Source organism: Aquila chrysaetos, chromosome 1 (assembly GCF_900496995.4).
Source record: "Aquila chrysaetos chrysaetos chromosome 1, bAquChr1.4, whole genome shotgun sequence".
NCBI classification, from domain to species: domain Eukaryota; kingdom Metazoa; phylum Chordata; class Aves; order Accipitriformes; family Accipitridae; genus Aquila; species Aquila chrysaetos.
In genome coordinates this window covers 67,883,333-67,897,980 of record NC_044004.1, presented here as the reverse complement: position 1 = coordinate 67,897,980, position 14,648 = coordinate 67,883,333, and the positions used below count along the sequence as shown (strand labels likewise).

General features: G+C 40.9%; 1 protein-coding gene across 4 annotated transcripts in view; it reads right to left on the bottom strand.

The window, feature by feature from the left end:
• NR3C2 (nuclear receptor subfamily 3 group C member 2) overlaps positions 1–14,648 on the bottom strand; it is a 219,537-nt gene that overhangs the window by 27,752 nt on the left and 177,137 nt on the right. For all 4 annotated transcript variants that reach the window (XM_030005582.2, XM_030003926.2, XM_030004770.1 and 1 more), the window contains exons 5-6: positions 11,160–11,498; positions 10,594–10,738 (exon numbers count right to left, since the gene is read on the bottom strand). In XM_030005582.2, the coding sequence (XP_029861442.1) occupies positions 10,594–10,738; positions 11,160–11,498 (484 nt within the window). The remainder of the gene's footprint in view (positions 1–10,593; positions 10,739–11,159; positions 11,499–14,648) is intronic.

Below are 14,648 nucleotides of genomic sequence, written 5' to 3'. Positions count from 1 at the left end.
TTAATATTTAACTCTATAGGAGAAGCAGTGAAAGGAAGTACTATGCATGTGAAAGGCATTTGGAGATGCCACCAAACAGCTCATTGATGTGCAGAAAGATTAAAGCAGCACCACGTTCAGACAGACACTTGAAAGCAACAAACCTCTTCTCTATCCTAGGCCTTCCTGCCAAGGACCTCGAGAGAAGTGAAGAGACCCTCCCAAAAGGCTTGTGGTGTCCCAAAGTCATGCTGAGACCGTACTAAGGGAGCATAATTATGCCAAGTTAAATGTAAAATCACTGGGCAAGTCTTCATGCTAAAGTCATAAAAACTAACAGTCAAACCCTTTCAAACACATCACAAGCTGGAAACCTGCCAGAACATCCACTGGGCCAACAGATGATCAAGATGAAAAAGAAGTGTTTGAGAAAGATCAGGCCATACCAGAAAAGTTAAATAAAATCTTTGCATCAGTGCTCTCCATAAAGGAGTCCAGGAAGGCTCTGCACCAGAGTCTCCCTTCTCAGTAAGCGTGAGAACTAGTTTCAGATTAAAGTGTGAGTAGAGGAGGGTTTAGAAAGAAAAAAAATACAGTAAAATGAATAGTAATAAATCACCAAGACCAGATGGCATCCATCCATGAGCTGTAAAGTAACTCAAATACGGAATTGCCGAACTACTAACTGTGCTGTGCAGCTTATTGCTTAAATTGCCCTTATAAAAGGCGTGGAAGGTGACAAACGTGACTGATTTCTTAAAATGGGTCTGGGAGTGGGGAGGGAGCACTCAAGACACCAGAGGCTAGTAAGTCTCGTTTCTGTATCTAGCAAAGCGATTGAAAGAGGAACATTAATAGATAAATAAATATGCTATAAGGGAAGAAAGCGCAGCTTTGGCAAAGAGAGGTCACGTCTCACAAATCTGTAAGAGCTCTCTGATGATAGCACAAGGATGTTCTGGTTGATACAGGCAATGTCTGTACGACGGAAATGCTTTGCACATGCCGGGTCTAGCTGCGTCCCACGGCCATATGGGGTGAGACCTAAGCAAACACCAACCCTCTCCTCCTCCTCCTCTCCTCTGCCCTGGTTTCCACACAAAGGAAACTGGGGCATGCAGCTTGGGTATGGGCTGCAATACTGTCTGTCAGCGTGCCAGCATGGGTAATTAACTGGGCTAGGACCTCCTGCACACTGCACTTTGCATCAGGAGGTATGCGGGGGTGCAATCATGGCCAAGTTGGATTTTAAAGCTGTTAGAACGATCTCCTGAAAGCTCTTAAAGAGAGCTTAGGGATAAGGAGGAGTGCTCTTCATGGATTATTAGCAGCTTAAAAATAGGAGACCAAGGGTAATAATAAATGGACATCTCTCACAAGTAATGGAGGTTACCAGGGAAGTCTCACAGAGCTCTGCACTGGGGCCTGGGCTGAAAACTACTCATACATCATCTGAAAAAAATCAGACCTATGGAAGTGGCAGAGCTTGCTGATGACTCTAGACGATGAAATCAAGAGCTGCCTGTGAAAAACTGCTGAAAAATCTCGCAAAACTGTGTGGCTGGCTGACAAAATAGAAGGTGAAAATCACTAATTGCAAGACAATGCAGACATTATAATCATCTTCCACCCATACATACAAAATAACTGGCTCTAAATTAACAAACATCACACAATAAAGGGACCTAAGTGTAACTTGGAACAGGTTTCTGGGGATTCTGTCTTTTGAAAATGCTTGCTCAGTGTTTACTAATGGTCAAAAAAAGCAAAGGGTAAGAAAAGAAGAGTCAAGAGCAAGACAGAAATCGTAATTTTGCTACTGCATAAATCCACTGAGCTCTGAACACAGCGTGTCAGTCTGGTCTCCTCCCAAAATTAATACAACAAGCTAGCAAGCACTAAGGGAGGAGATGAGGATGGCTGGGGTAGTAAACAACTGAAATACAAGGGGAGATTAAATTGACTAGCTGATTCTTCAGCTCATAGAAAAAACGATGGGACTTGACGGAGATCTATAAGTGATAAATGGCATACACAGGATGAAAAGGAATATACCCACTATTACTACAAACACAAGAATGAAGTGGCACTCCATTAAATTATCGACTACCTGCTTTAGAAACATCTCCAACAAACAAATATGCATAATTAAATTGCAGAAGCGACTGCTACAGAACATTTTAGATGTCAAGATTATAAATGTATTCAAAAAGGTATTAGGCAAATTCACAGAAGAAAGATACAGAAGGGCTATTAAGCACAATTGTCCGAATGCAATCCCCCATGCAGAAAGTACCTAAATCACTGACTGCTGGAACGGGCAAATGAAGAAGTATCATTTTACCCTTGTCCTGATCTTACGCTTTCTTTGCAACTGGCCAGTTTAAAGGATGAGAAGCTGTACTAGATGGACCTTTCTTCTGACAGTTTTCACGTTCTTACGGATCTCCTTAGAACTACTTTATGTCCTGTTTTCCTTTACAGTTTCACAGTTTTAAATAAAACACCCTAGAAATTTAAGAAGTGTTTAGAAATAAAGGCATTAAAAGGCAGAGCCTTTAGAAATTTATGCAAAGGAGTTGAATATATTGCTTTGCCCAACCATTGACCTGTTTACAAAGAAAAAGCAAAATAAGACTTGGAAAATCTAGCTGAAGCATATTACATCTATTATGTTCAGGTATGACAGTAGTTCTTCAAAACTTCCTTCTGTGTCTGCACTATTTTGGGGTGGGTATGTAACAAAATCCTTTCACATACTTCTCTGAGCTACACTTTATGAAAAAATAAACAACAGCAACAACTTATATAAAAAATTTACTGATAAAGATATCCACTTCTCACTGCACCAACAGTTTAGATTGTATGAATGCAGTATGCTTTGAAATAATATATGCAAGCAAAAACCATGCAGGGAGGAATATCAAGGAGTGCTTGCCGACCTTTTAATAAGATCAGTGATATCACACACAATTTATTAGTGAAGAATGAACATTGACAACTCTTACCAACAATCATTGCGGCAATACTAATTAAAGACGAGGGATTTGGAGACTGCCAGATGAAAGAGATTACAAAAATGTACCTAAATTTAGACACTACAGGATTAACAGATTGCAAAAGAATCCAAAAGGGTTAACAGACATCATCCTGCAAAATGTAAATGGGGAAAAGTAATCTTTTCAACAATAGAAGAAGTTACTTATTGGCTTTATCACCACTCAAAGATGATCATAGAATCATAGAATGGTTTGGGTTGGAAGGGACCTTAAAGATCATCTAGTTCCAACCCCCCTGCCACAGGCAGGGACACCTTCCACTAGACCAGGTTGCTCAAAGCTCCATCCAACCTGGCCCTGAACACTGCCAGGGATGGGGCATCCACAACCTCTCCGGGCAACCTGTTCCAGTGCCTCACCGCCCTCACAGTGAAGAACTTCTTCCTAATATCTAATCTAAATCTACCCTCTTTCAGTTTAAAGCCGTTACCCCTTGTTCTATCACTACATGCCCTTGCAAAAAGTCCCCCTCCAGCTTTCTTGCAGGCCCCCTTTAGGTACTGGAAGGCTGCTTTAAGGTCTCCCCGGACTCTTCTCTTCTCCAGGCTGAACAACCCCAACTCTCTCAGCCTTGTCTTCATAGGAGAGGTGCTCCAGCCCCCTTATCGTCTTCGTGGCACTCCTTCGGACTCGCTCCAACAGGTCCATGTCCTTCTTATGTTGGGGGTCCCAGAGCTGAACACAGTACTCCAGGTGAGGTTTAAGTAATCATCCCTCCCCAAGGTACACAAGGTTAAAAAAAAATCTGCTCTTCTTGAATATTGAGCTTATTTTGTTATGTTTATCTTCCTGCTGTTACCATAGAAATCAGAATACCAGAAAGACTTATAGGCCTCATGCAGGCTTCAGCACCTAAAGGGCACAGAGAGGCAGCTGCATCCTTGCACTGCATTACGCAACTCCACATCCTAATGGTCCCAGCTTCCACAAGTATATTACGAGAGGATATTAGGAACATAATGAAAAGACAATGAACATGCTATTTACTAATAAAATACACATAATTAATAAATGCAGATTTGAAATAAAATCTTAGCTATTCAGCCGAGCTACATCTTAATTCTTAATTTTACGACTTTCCTCAACGTTACAAAATCCTTTGCCCATTCACATCCCATGACAACATTAGCACAAAAACTTCACAGAAAACCCATGTACTAAAGCTGTTCTTCCACCTCTCTCTACCTCATTTGCCCTACATCAACTTTCTCATTTGAAAAATGTATTCTCTTTTTCCTCTATTGTTAATATAAAACTCTGTCTGCTTTTAAAACTTCACACTTGGGGCAATTACCAAAGGCATAGCATGAAAGATCCTCGAAATACCACATTTTTATTTAACTGAAAGTTAGATCTTGCACTTAAATGAAGGATTTATATTAATTTGTAGTAATCTTTGTTAGTTTGTTAAACTACATTACATACATAGTATTATTGGGTTATTCAAGAATATCTGGAGTAGATGATTGAATTTTATAATGAAAAAGCCATCCATACTGCAGTACAAACTAGAAAAGTGGCCACTAGTGCCACAATTGCCCGAAATGGCAATAATGAAAGGACAGCCACGTCTTAGTTCACAATCCACAGCCTGAAACTTCACCTTACCAGTCAAAAGCACCAATACATCAATTGGTATCTTCTGCTCTTAATGTTTTGTACATAATAGTCAATAAACTGCAGCCTCTACAGAAACCTTTTCACTGTAAGGATTGAGCTGCATATGATGCAATACAGTAATTTCAGAGATGGGAAAAAGACATCACTGATCCAAATGTGTGTGAAAACCAGCCCCAGATTTTAGACTCGTTTTTTCAAGTTCACTTCAATAATTTTGGGTACCTCGTGCAATGCCTAGGGCTGTTTATATCAGGCAAACCTTCAAGCCCTTGACTAGGGTAAAAATCTCTGCAAAAACCCAATGACAGTTAGAAGAAAGTACAACGGCCAGGAAATTCAGAACCTGCACACTTATGCACCTGTGATTTATTCTTTATGCTGCAGATGACAAACCAAGAAAAATCAAAGGAGCAAGAAAACACATAGCACATTAGTCATTTGGTGCATTTGGAAAATACTGTTGAAATATTGATGCTGTACTTTAATGTACTAAAGTGTCTCAACACGGTGTCTCAGCATTACTGAACTCTTTCAGTATCCCACATCATTGCTATTTTACAGCTAGGTAAGGCTGGAATGATAAATAAGATAATTTGGGTTAAATTCCTATAATTGTGAGTAATTTTGGAATTTGAGTCTCTTCTTCAAAAGTCCCCAAGGATTTAGAAGTCTACAAAGAGACTGTGTTAAAACCTACAATCAAAAGAAAAATGGAGACCTGCAGGGGAACTCCAGCATCGGCCTGGTCCTCTGGTTTCTTTACGCCAGCAGAAACCAACACATGCCAAAGAGGATGCACGGCTTGATTTTTGATATTCGTCAGCAATGCCATCAGCTGGGTTTTTGCCCTATGGAGAGATGAAAAGCCACCATCCCTCTTCCTTAGGGGAAGGGATGGATAAGCAGGGCAGGTTGCCATGAGGGATGCAGTTTCTGGCCTCCAGCTGCAAGGGGGATACGTGCTGGGAGCACAAGCTGTGGCCCCGAAGGCAGCCCATGTCCCACTGCTCCTGCTGGTTTCCCACGTTGGGGGAGTAAGGATCCCTGCCGCACCACGTCTTGGCTCCTGCCGGGTTTCTGTTGGCAGCGCTACACTCGTAAATGCTTTTTATCCCTTCCTGAGCCTCTGAAAGGTTGCCAGCCGATGCCCTGACTTAATGTATGGGTGGAAGCAGATACCTGGGAAGTTGCCACCACTAGCCAGCAGGACAGCAACTGCCCAAGCCCGTCACAGAAACGTAAGCAAGAAGGAGCATCCCTTGCATTCCTCTGGGATTTAGGCATCTGACTTCTGCACTGCAAACACATAAACTCCTACTATTGAAAGATTCAGATCATCAGATTTCTTCTAGGGCCTAAAGTGTCAGGCTGTCTCTTTTCAAAAACGTTGGGGACTTTTCCTTCAAAAGGACACAGCCAGAGGAAGAGGCGTTTTAGCTATTAGTTCAATGATTAATTCATCCAGTAAGGGAGAGACCAAAGGAATTTGAAACCAACTTCCTTACCAACCAAGACCACATCTTAAAAATCACGTTTTAGGCTGTTCCCTGTAGCAAACAGTACATTTTGCATAGCTTCAGACAGAATCCCTGAAAATAAGCTAGCGTTAAAAAACAGTGTATTTTGCTACATCCCTTGCTTTGTTCTTGCACCCGTTCCAAGCAGCACCACTCAGTTTCCTGCTTTCAATTGTGTATCATTTTACCCATTTAATGCTCTGCACTTAAATTGTCCATGCATATGCCTGCCTCAGGTTGAATTAGATTAGTAAATTTCAGCTGAAGTCTTTGGTTAAGTCTTAAGAGAAATTTTCTCCCCCTCTCGAGTTAAATAAACAACAGCCATTTTTTTCTGTGGGATTTCTGTTACTTTACAGTAGGAACCTGAAATGTCTCAGAGCTTAGGTCTTGAATCAGGGATAGTCTTTTGCCGTGTCTTAAGAAAATCTTCCCCATTAATATCTCTCTGTTCTCCCAAATCCCTAGATCCATTCAAGGTAGGGCTTCCTCGCTGACAACAAATGAAGCAAAAATCCAACAGTCTTTCACTACATAATCCTGTATCATCCCTACAACTCATCCAACCTCATCAATACAAAAAGGAAGGAGTCACATGGGAAAAATATTATGGGATAACTTAAAGGTTTGGTTATGGATACAGTCTTCAAAGCACGTACCCAAAGGGCTCAAACTATGATTTCACAGACGACCTTAATTTTGGAATTTTGTTAACTTCTCAGATTTGAGCTTGCAGCCTTAAGACCATTATTGCAACATCTTTTGAGTGTTATTACATATGCAACAGTCACCCTTTAAGAGTGTTTACCTGCAACAGGAATTATGTGGTGTCACATATATGACAGTCTTTTAAAGATTTACTGTGGATTAAAACTAAAGCTATATATAGAATATTAGTTTTGATTAAAACTACAATGCTACAAAAGAAATGGATTAGCCCCTCCCCCCCCGTAACTTACACACACACAACATAAAATACATTGGTCTATTTTATGCCTCTTTTCAGGCTGTTTTTAGGCATTTCTGTAACAGGGTGAGCGGCCATTTTCTTATCCCTCAGTTCACATCTTCACATTTACTTAAGCCCAATTACAGCAATGGAAAATATACGCACGATCCATAAAGACAAACAGTACACTTAATTGGATATGTAACATGACTAAATGAAGGCGGACAAATATTTCCAGTCTTCCATAAGCCTAACAGGAAATCAAACCACTTATTAGTTAGGGAGGCATTTTGCACTGTATTTATACAATCAAAGGTACGTTTAACAGCTATTAACAACACAGATCCTCATTTGTTACTTGCCTTGTTTACAGGCCTTCAGAATAAGAAAGAAAACAAGATCATATATCATGGCCTTCCAGAAACATTACGACTTCCTTTTATTCACAGTAGTTAAGAGTAAACGGAAAATTCATTTAACGTAAAACAAAGCGACATAATTCTGCTAATGCCAACCTCTACTTTCACTCTTTTTTAACTGTTCATTGAAGAAAATGGTGAACCCTCTGGGGCACCGAGTGCATGCTACTGGCCAGGGACCTTCCTAATTACTTCTTGCATAGAGACAGGAAATGACCTCTCCAGACAAAATATGAAGAAATACCAAGAAAATCTTGGCCAGGTGATAACAGGAACATAACTCTCTCAAGCCAGTAAAAGGAAAAGTAATTTTAAAGCATCTCCCTTTCATCCTGCATCAACTAATACATGTCCTAAAATGCCAAAGGCAGTACAACACTCAAAAAGTTGCACCAAGTGAACCTTAGGGAGGTCTGATAAACCTCGCAGCACAGAAACGAAGGCCCGTGTTTATAACTACAAACCACATTTCCAAGTTCATGGTACTCAAAAAGTAAAGGTAAGACCAGCCTTCAGCAATTGCAGAGCAAAGCTTCAAAGCAGCGTATTTTCACATGCAGGAATATATATTATGTTTTGTGCTTATCCGAATGCTTTCTATGCTGAACTGTATTGGCTGACTTGTGCAATTCCAGTAATTCACCTCCGACCTTATGTCAAAATTCAGAAAAGCACTGCATCTCTTGAACTTGTAATCACAAAATAATTTAGTTTGGGAGGGACCTCTGGAGGTCTCAAGTCCAACCCCCTGCTTGCAGCAGGGCTAGTGTCAAAGTTGGAGCAGGGTGCTCAGGGCTTTGCCCAGTCAAGGCTTGGACTTCTTCAAAGACAAAGACTCCAGGGTCTCTCTGGGCACCTGCTCTGCTATTTCACCATCTCATTATGAAATTTCTTCTCCTGCTGTCCAGGAGGCAGTTTGTTGTCCCAGACTTGTGATCGCAGGCTCTCATCCTTCTGCTGGGCACCTCCATGAAGAGTCTGACTCCATCTTTTCTACAACAACTCATCAGGAAACTGAAGGCTGCAATTAAATCCCCACTACACCCAGCACAGTCTTCTCCTGGCTGCACAAGCCCAGCTCCCTCGCTGTCCCAGCCAGCACCCGACCACCTTGCCCAACCTCCACGGGGCTCTCTGCAGTTTCTCAACAAGTATCCTGTGCCAGGGAGCACAAAACTCAGGACTTCAAATGCAGTCTCACAACTACTACCCTGAGCAGCAACATGAGAAACTTGAACTAATGTCTCCCACAATTCCCATAGAATATGAAACATGAGCGAAGTGAGAAAAACCCTCTCATTCCAGAGATGTGTTCAGTACCATTCTGGAGTAAGCACCAAACTGCCACCCTTTTACCTCCAAGGAAATTTCTTGCCCTGATTAGCTTCTTCAGAAGGCCCTGTCCCACGTCTCACAGCTCAACACAGCTCCTGGTAATTCATTTTCTTCTCTTTAGAAACACCTGCCTTCTGCTACCTTTGGTAGCTCTGCAATGAGTACATTGTTAAACATGTAGAAGACCAGACCACTATCTTAGATATATGGTTTTGGATGTTTTTGTTTTGCACTCCATGACATTGCACTCCTTTTCCTGACTGGACCCCAACCTCAACCTCAGTATAGTTCTGCAGGTGCCTACCTTCAAGGCTTACAGCATAAAACTCACAATTGATCTTGACTGCTGGAAGCTACTTCTACCTGCAGTATCAAGAATGCTAGCAATGCACATGCACTTTTATTTGCAAGCAGGATTGATTTCCCTGTCCAATAAATTTTGACCCCCCACACTAACTTTCTTCCGATGAGAAAAAGCTGCTTCTGTGTCTGAACTTTTAGTCTACTTTTCCCCAGGAGAACTAAACTCGTCGAAGTTCACATTTTCACTTAGCTTTAGCAACAGATGCTTTTTCTGTGATGGTTCTCTAATGTACAAGCCGCAGTGGAGGTGTTTTCAACAAGGAAAATGGCTGACACTACATTTTCAACCACATGCAGTGAATCACCGGTTCCTCCCCTAAAAAAAAAAAACAAAACCACCCAAACCCAACCCCCCCCCCCCCAACCCAAACCAAATGATCCTCCTTTGATATTGCTCACTGATTTGGGACCAATCTCAAACACACTAATTATTTAGGAATTCCTAAATCCAAGAAAGACTATTAAGATGGACAGCGACAAAGCATCTTGTCTAAGAAAAACATTTCAAAACGCTTCAGGAGACTGAGCGGCAAGTTACTTTTTGTTCATTCTTTTCCTCTTTTTCTTTCCTTCAAGAGCACCCATGTCCTACTGATTATGTCTCATTTTTACCTCTAGGAAAAAAAAAAAAAAAACCAACACCTTCTGGGATAAGCACATGATGTGACCCCAGTTTGCCTGTGCATTCACTTAAATTTTGACTTTACTGTCTTGGAATAAACACTAGGCGAATGGAACAGAAATTAAATTATACTCATCAAAAGCAAAGCACTAAACCACAAACTTAAAATATGAAGGAACACACATACTCAGAAGGAATGGTTCCTTGGTTGATCCTTCTTTTTGTCTGAATGTATCATAAAAGAAGTTATGTTTCATTACTGAAAAAACATTTTGGCTTCTTTCATGGTTGCAAAGAAGGGTAATTAAGACTGTCAAGAAAACACACTGAACAGCTGTATATTGTTAACAAAAGCACCATTATATGACTGCTCTGAAAAAAACTGGCAATTTAAACATTCACATTTCCTAGAAGTTAGATATTTTTCCAAGCTCCAGTAGATACCAAAAAATGTTTTTTTCTATAAATCTTGATTGTGTATCAGTCATATTTCAAGCCAGCAGGATGGTCCTAGTTTGAGAACACATCTACATACATAAGGAGAAGCGAATGGCAGTATCAAAGCTTCACCAATTGAAAACTGAGTCACTGAAAAAAAAATAAAATTAAAGCTACTTTTTAAGCTGGAATTAGCTGAAATTTTCTTAGACTGCAGGTATGCCTGAAAACCAAATAAAGACAGAGTAATCCTTCCAGGCTGTACTGAAAAGGACCATTAAGGAATACTTACTCATCGAAGATCAGGTCTGGAGCAAAATAGAGGAACTGGCTGTTTGTATGTTTGTACGATCTCCAACTCAAGGCAAACGATGACAGACACATCCATGAATACTGAATTAAAGTAATTTGGTCCTCGAGAGGCAAGTTTCTAAATCCTAGAGATCAAACCAGAAAATACCCATAAACTACACTGCGCTTTAGAAGCGCTGGTGAAACCAGCACTGAATACATTGCTCATTATTTTTCTAGTATTAATGAACAAGAGCAGCACTCCCACAAAATATACTTCTGAAAAAATAAAAACCGTAATTTTTCATTCCAGTGACAAAACATGTTTTCTTCTTAGGAGGCTATTATTCAAAATGAAAGCTTTTTAAATATTGATCACAAACATATGAAACAAACATTACATAAATAAAAAAAACCAACAATCTTCTCTCAGATGTTCACCTCACACCCCCTCGTGAGGGTTTTCAACACAGCCCGCAGATTAAAGATGCAATTTATCAAGCAAATAGTTCATTAAGCTAGAAGAAACAGTGAAGAGAAATGTCACCAAATATCTCGTGGTCTTACCTGGAAGTATCTTTGCCCACTTCACCACCTGTATCATCTGCTTGCCAGCCAGGCGGTTTAAGGTGGAAAGCAGGTACTCTGCTGTGTCTGGCTTCGAACTGTCGTATCCTGCGTACACGATCTCTGGTTCAATGTTTTCAAGGATCTTAACAGGAGAGGGAGTAAGTGCTGGTGAGATAGCAGACATGTGGGGGACAAGTGCTGTGTTTACAGAGGGCTCGTTCAAGGGCGCGATGTACGTCGTCCCTTCCTCGGGGCTCTGGGGTGGTGGCTGCTGCCGCTGCTGTGGCTGCTCCTCGTGCATCCCTTTCAATTTCCCCAACTTTTTGGACTTCCGGGCTGTGAAGATGAGCAGCACAAGAACCAAGTCAGTACAGAAAGCCAGTGTAAGCCTGGCTTTAGAGAAAATGGAAGCAGAAGTATCATCTCAAAGTTCTGAAGTGAAACAGGTGCAGGACCTTAAGAAATCGCTCACTGCCTGCAGCACTGTTACACTGGAAAAAGGACCAAAAGACACATAAAAGCTCATTTTCATTGCTTTACTGGATGTTTTTGGAAGTGACAGAACGTCCAGTATCTGCCTCCATACAGACATGCATAAAACATCCTAGTTACTGTGGCTGGTGCAGATTAAACATTTCAGAAGTTTAATTGTTTTGTAGCTTAAATGAATCGCTTATCACCTACAAGTCTGCAATTCGGGTTCTCCATTGCATTTGGTCATCAAAAGAAATCTCCTTGGCAATGCCTAAAATTAGCAGACCCGGAGCCCTCCTAAGCTTTTGAGTACTAGTGCCCACCCTGGCTGCACCTAAACTTGAAATGCAGTGAATCCATTTTGAACAGCCTAAGCTAGTCAAATTCCTTTGCTTTTGCTGCTTTGATACTTCCATAAGAGCTTCGTCCCCGTCTCTTGAGTAGTTTTGAAATAATGCTCAAAATATTTACCCAGTTAAAGAAAAAACACTGAGCCTTGTGTAACATCTTTCTCACTGCTATCAACATTTCTCTAATGATTTACCTTCCCTTTTCTTTTCCTTTTCTTTTTTTCTTTAATGCTACCCTTCCTACTTTTCTTTACTAAGTATTCTTAGAAGACAGCAAAGCTGTCTTCATTAAGCTAGAAGAAACAGTGAAGAGAAATGTCACCAAATATCTCGTGGTGACACAAAACACTCTTTGCAGAGATGCCAGCCATTCTCTGTGGGTTGTCTTCCCAACTTTGCCACGTGAAGCACAGATATGTAAGCAGGCAGAAAGCCCTGCTCCTGCTCCAGCAAAATAATCTTGTAGCATGAGGAAAGAATGGGAAATAAAAAGCAAGACAATTAAGTTAAACACGCACACAAAAACAACCCAAAAGCTGATCACTCCCCTTTTTGTGATAGGAAAACATAAGTAAAATAATCTTTAAAATCAATAAATAATGAACTAAATTTAAATGTTCACAGCTCTTTCAGAGTAACTTCTCTCAAATATATATAGTCTTTCTTATCTATCTGTACACAGCTAAAACCCTTGTCTGGACTTTTATCTTCCCGTCTCTTGATTATTGCAACATCCCTTTTACTGGCATCAGTAAATACAAGTCTATCTCACTCCTGCTTAGAATACTACTGCAAACACCCTTCTTAGTCCATGCCCTGTCCCGAGTCTACCTCCTCAAGTGTTTTCCCCGGTCACCAATTCCCCTCCCTATTTTTCCATAAATATAGTGCCTTTTCTGCAGTTTCAGGATCCTTTGTGGCCAACTTCCACCTCACCCCTCCTCTCTTCTCCATTACCAAAATATTCACTTCCATTCCAGCTCAGCATGCCATGCTACTGCCTCCTTGGAAATTTTCAAAGCTTGCTCTATGTGCTTCTTCCTACTCCTCTTATTATGCTGCAGAAAACTCCCCACAAAGATCCACAGAACTACCTCATTACTCTTCTACAGACTCCTCAAACCCGATGTTTTAGAAAACGCTCCTCAACAGTAGAGCTGCTGTTGCCCTGAGACCATCGCTGGCAACAGCAGCCATTAGTGTTTTACTGTTTCCTTGAAATTGGGGCTGCCTGCCCAGAGCCAGCGGCTGCGACTCAGCTCGTAGCGCCTGCGAGGCAGGATACAGACGCCCAGGGTCCAGGACAATGCACGCCCAAGTGCAACAATAGCCTGTTGTTTTCAACACTTCCTTGCTGGGACAGTACCTTGAACTCTGAGGAGCTGGCTCATCCCAAGATCCAAAAGAAAAGCTTATTTGTTAGGGTAAACATGGGACATCATTGCTATAGAAAACAGCGACGTTACCACTCATACGCAAGATCTTGAAGGTGCTCAGTCAAACAGCTGCTCCTTGACTACCATTTTCAAAACCTGAATACAATTCATTACTACTGCAGCATGTACTGCACCGAGCAGTAAGTGCAAAATCTGAACAGCAGTTGGATCTTCCTGGCTGATTTCAGCATCAGCGTTGCTCTACAGAGAACTTCAGAGATCTTTGTGTAACTTTCATCACTTTTCCTTCAGAGAGCTGGACACCATTTCATTAATTCACCTACAGCATGTACGTCTGCTTTCAACAATTTCTTCATTCTTTATGCCTGCCAACATCCAGACCAAGTGAGGCAGGTTTAATTTTTTAATAAAAGGATTAGATATGCAAATAAAAATGTGCCAGTCCTAATAAAATTTAGTTTTAAATTCTGTTGTTCAACTATGCACATATACTTAACAAAAACTTCTTAATTACCTGAAGCATTAGCACAGATTACATAGGGAAACACAGGAATTGCTGTCATTTGAAGTTATAAGGAAGAGGCGAGACAACTATCTGTCAGGAAAGGTTTCACTGCAACTGATTCTCTCTCAAGAGACAGGACAGACAAGAAGACCCTTATAAAAGTCCTTTCCAACCCTACTTCTTACTTTTCTATTACGAAACTCTTAAAAAAAGCTCATTCAAACAATAAAGCACAACTGAAGGATTTTTTCATCCTCCGGTGCATCAAGTTACACGGATGCTGACATCTGTTCTTCAAGATGCAATTTCCATTCCTAGTACCCAAAAAGCCATTTTACAAAGCAGCAGCTGATCAGGCATTTTGTTAGACAAGCTTTTTACTCAATCTGCAAAATAAAATAGAGGGAGTTACAGGCAAAGCAGATAACTCTGATAAATTTAATTCTGAAAAGTAAGGGGAAATGCTGTTGTTCCCCATTTGGTGCAGTCGCACCTCCATGACGATGTCCTGGTGAAATCACTGTGAGCATTAAATATGGTTTGCACTTATCTTAGAGCAGGAAAGCTGAACTTACACATTTTCCAACAAAGTAAATCCCAAAAGCAAAGCAAGGATGGCCAAGTTCAGCAGAATACCTGATGATGAGTTAACAGAGCTACTGGCCAAGGAAAAGAGAGTTTAAAAATAAGCCTGAAGGAGTGGATGGGGATTAGTGTTTGCTGTTATTATTAAGTTTTATCAGGCACTATTTTTTTTTCT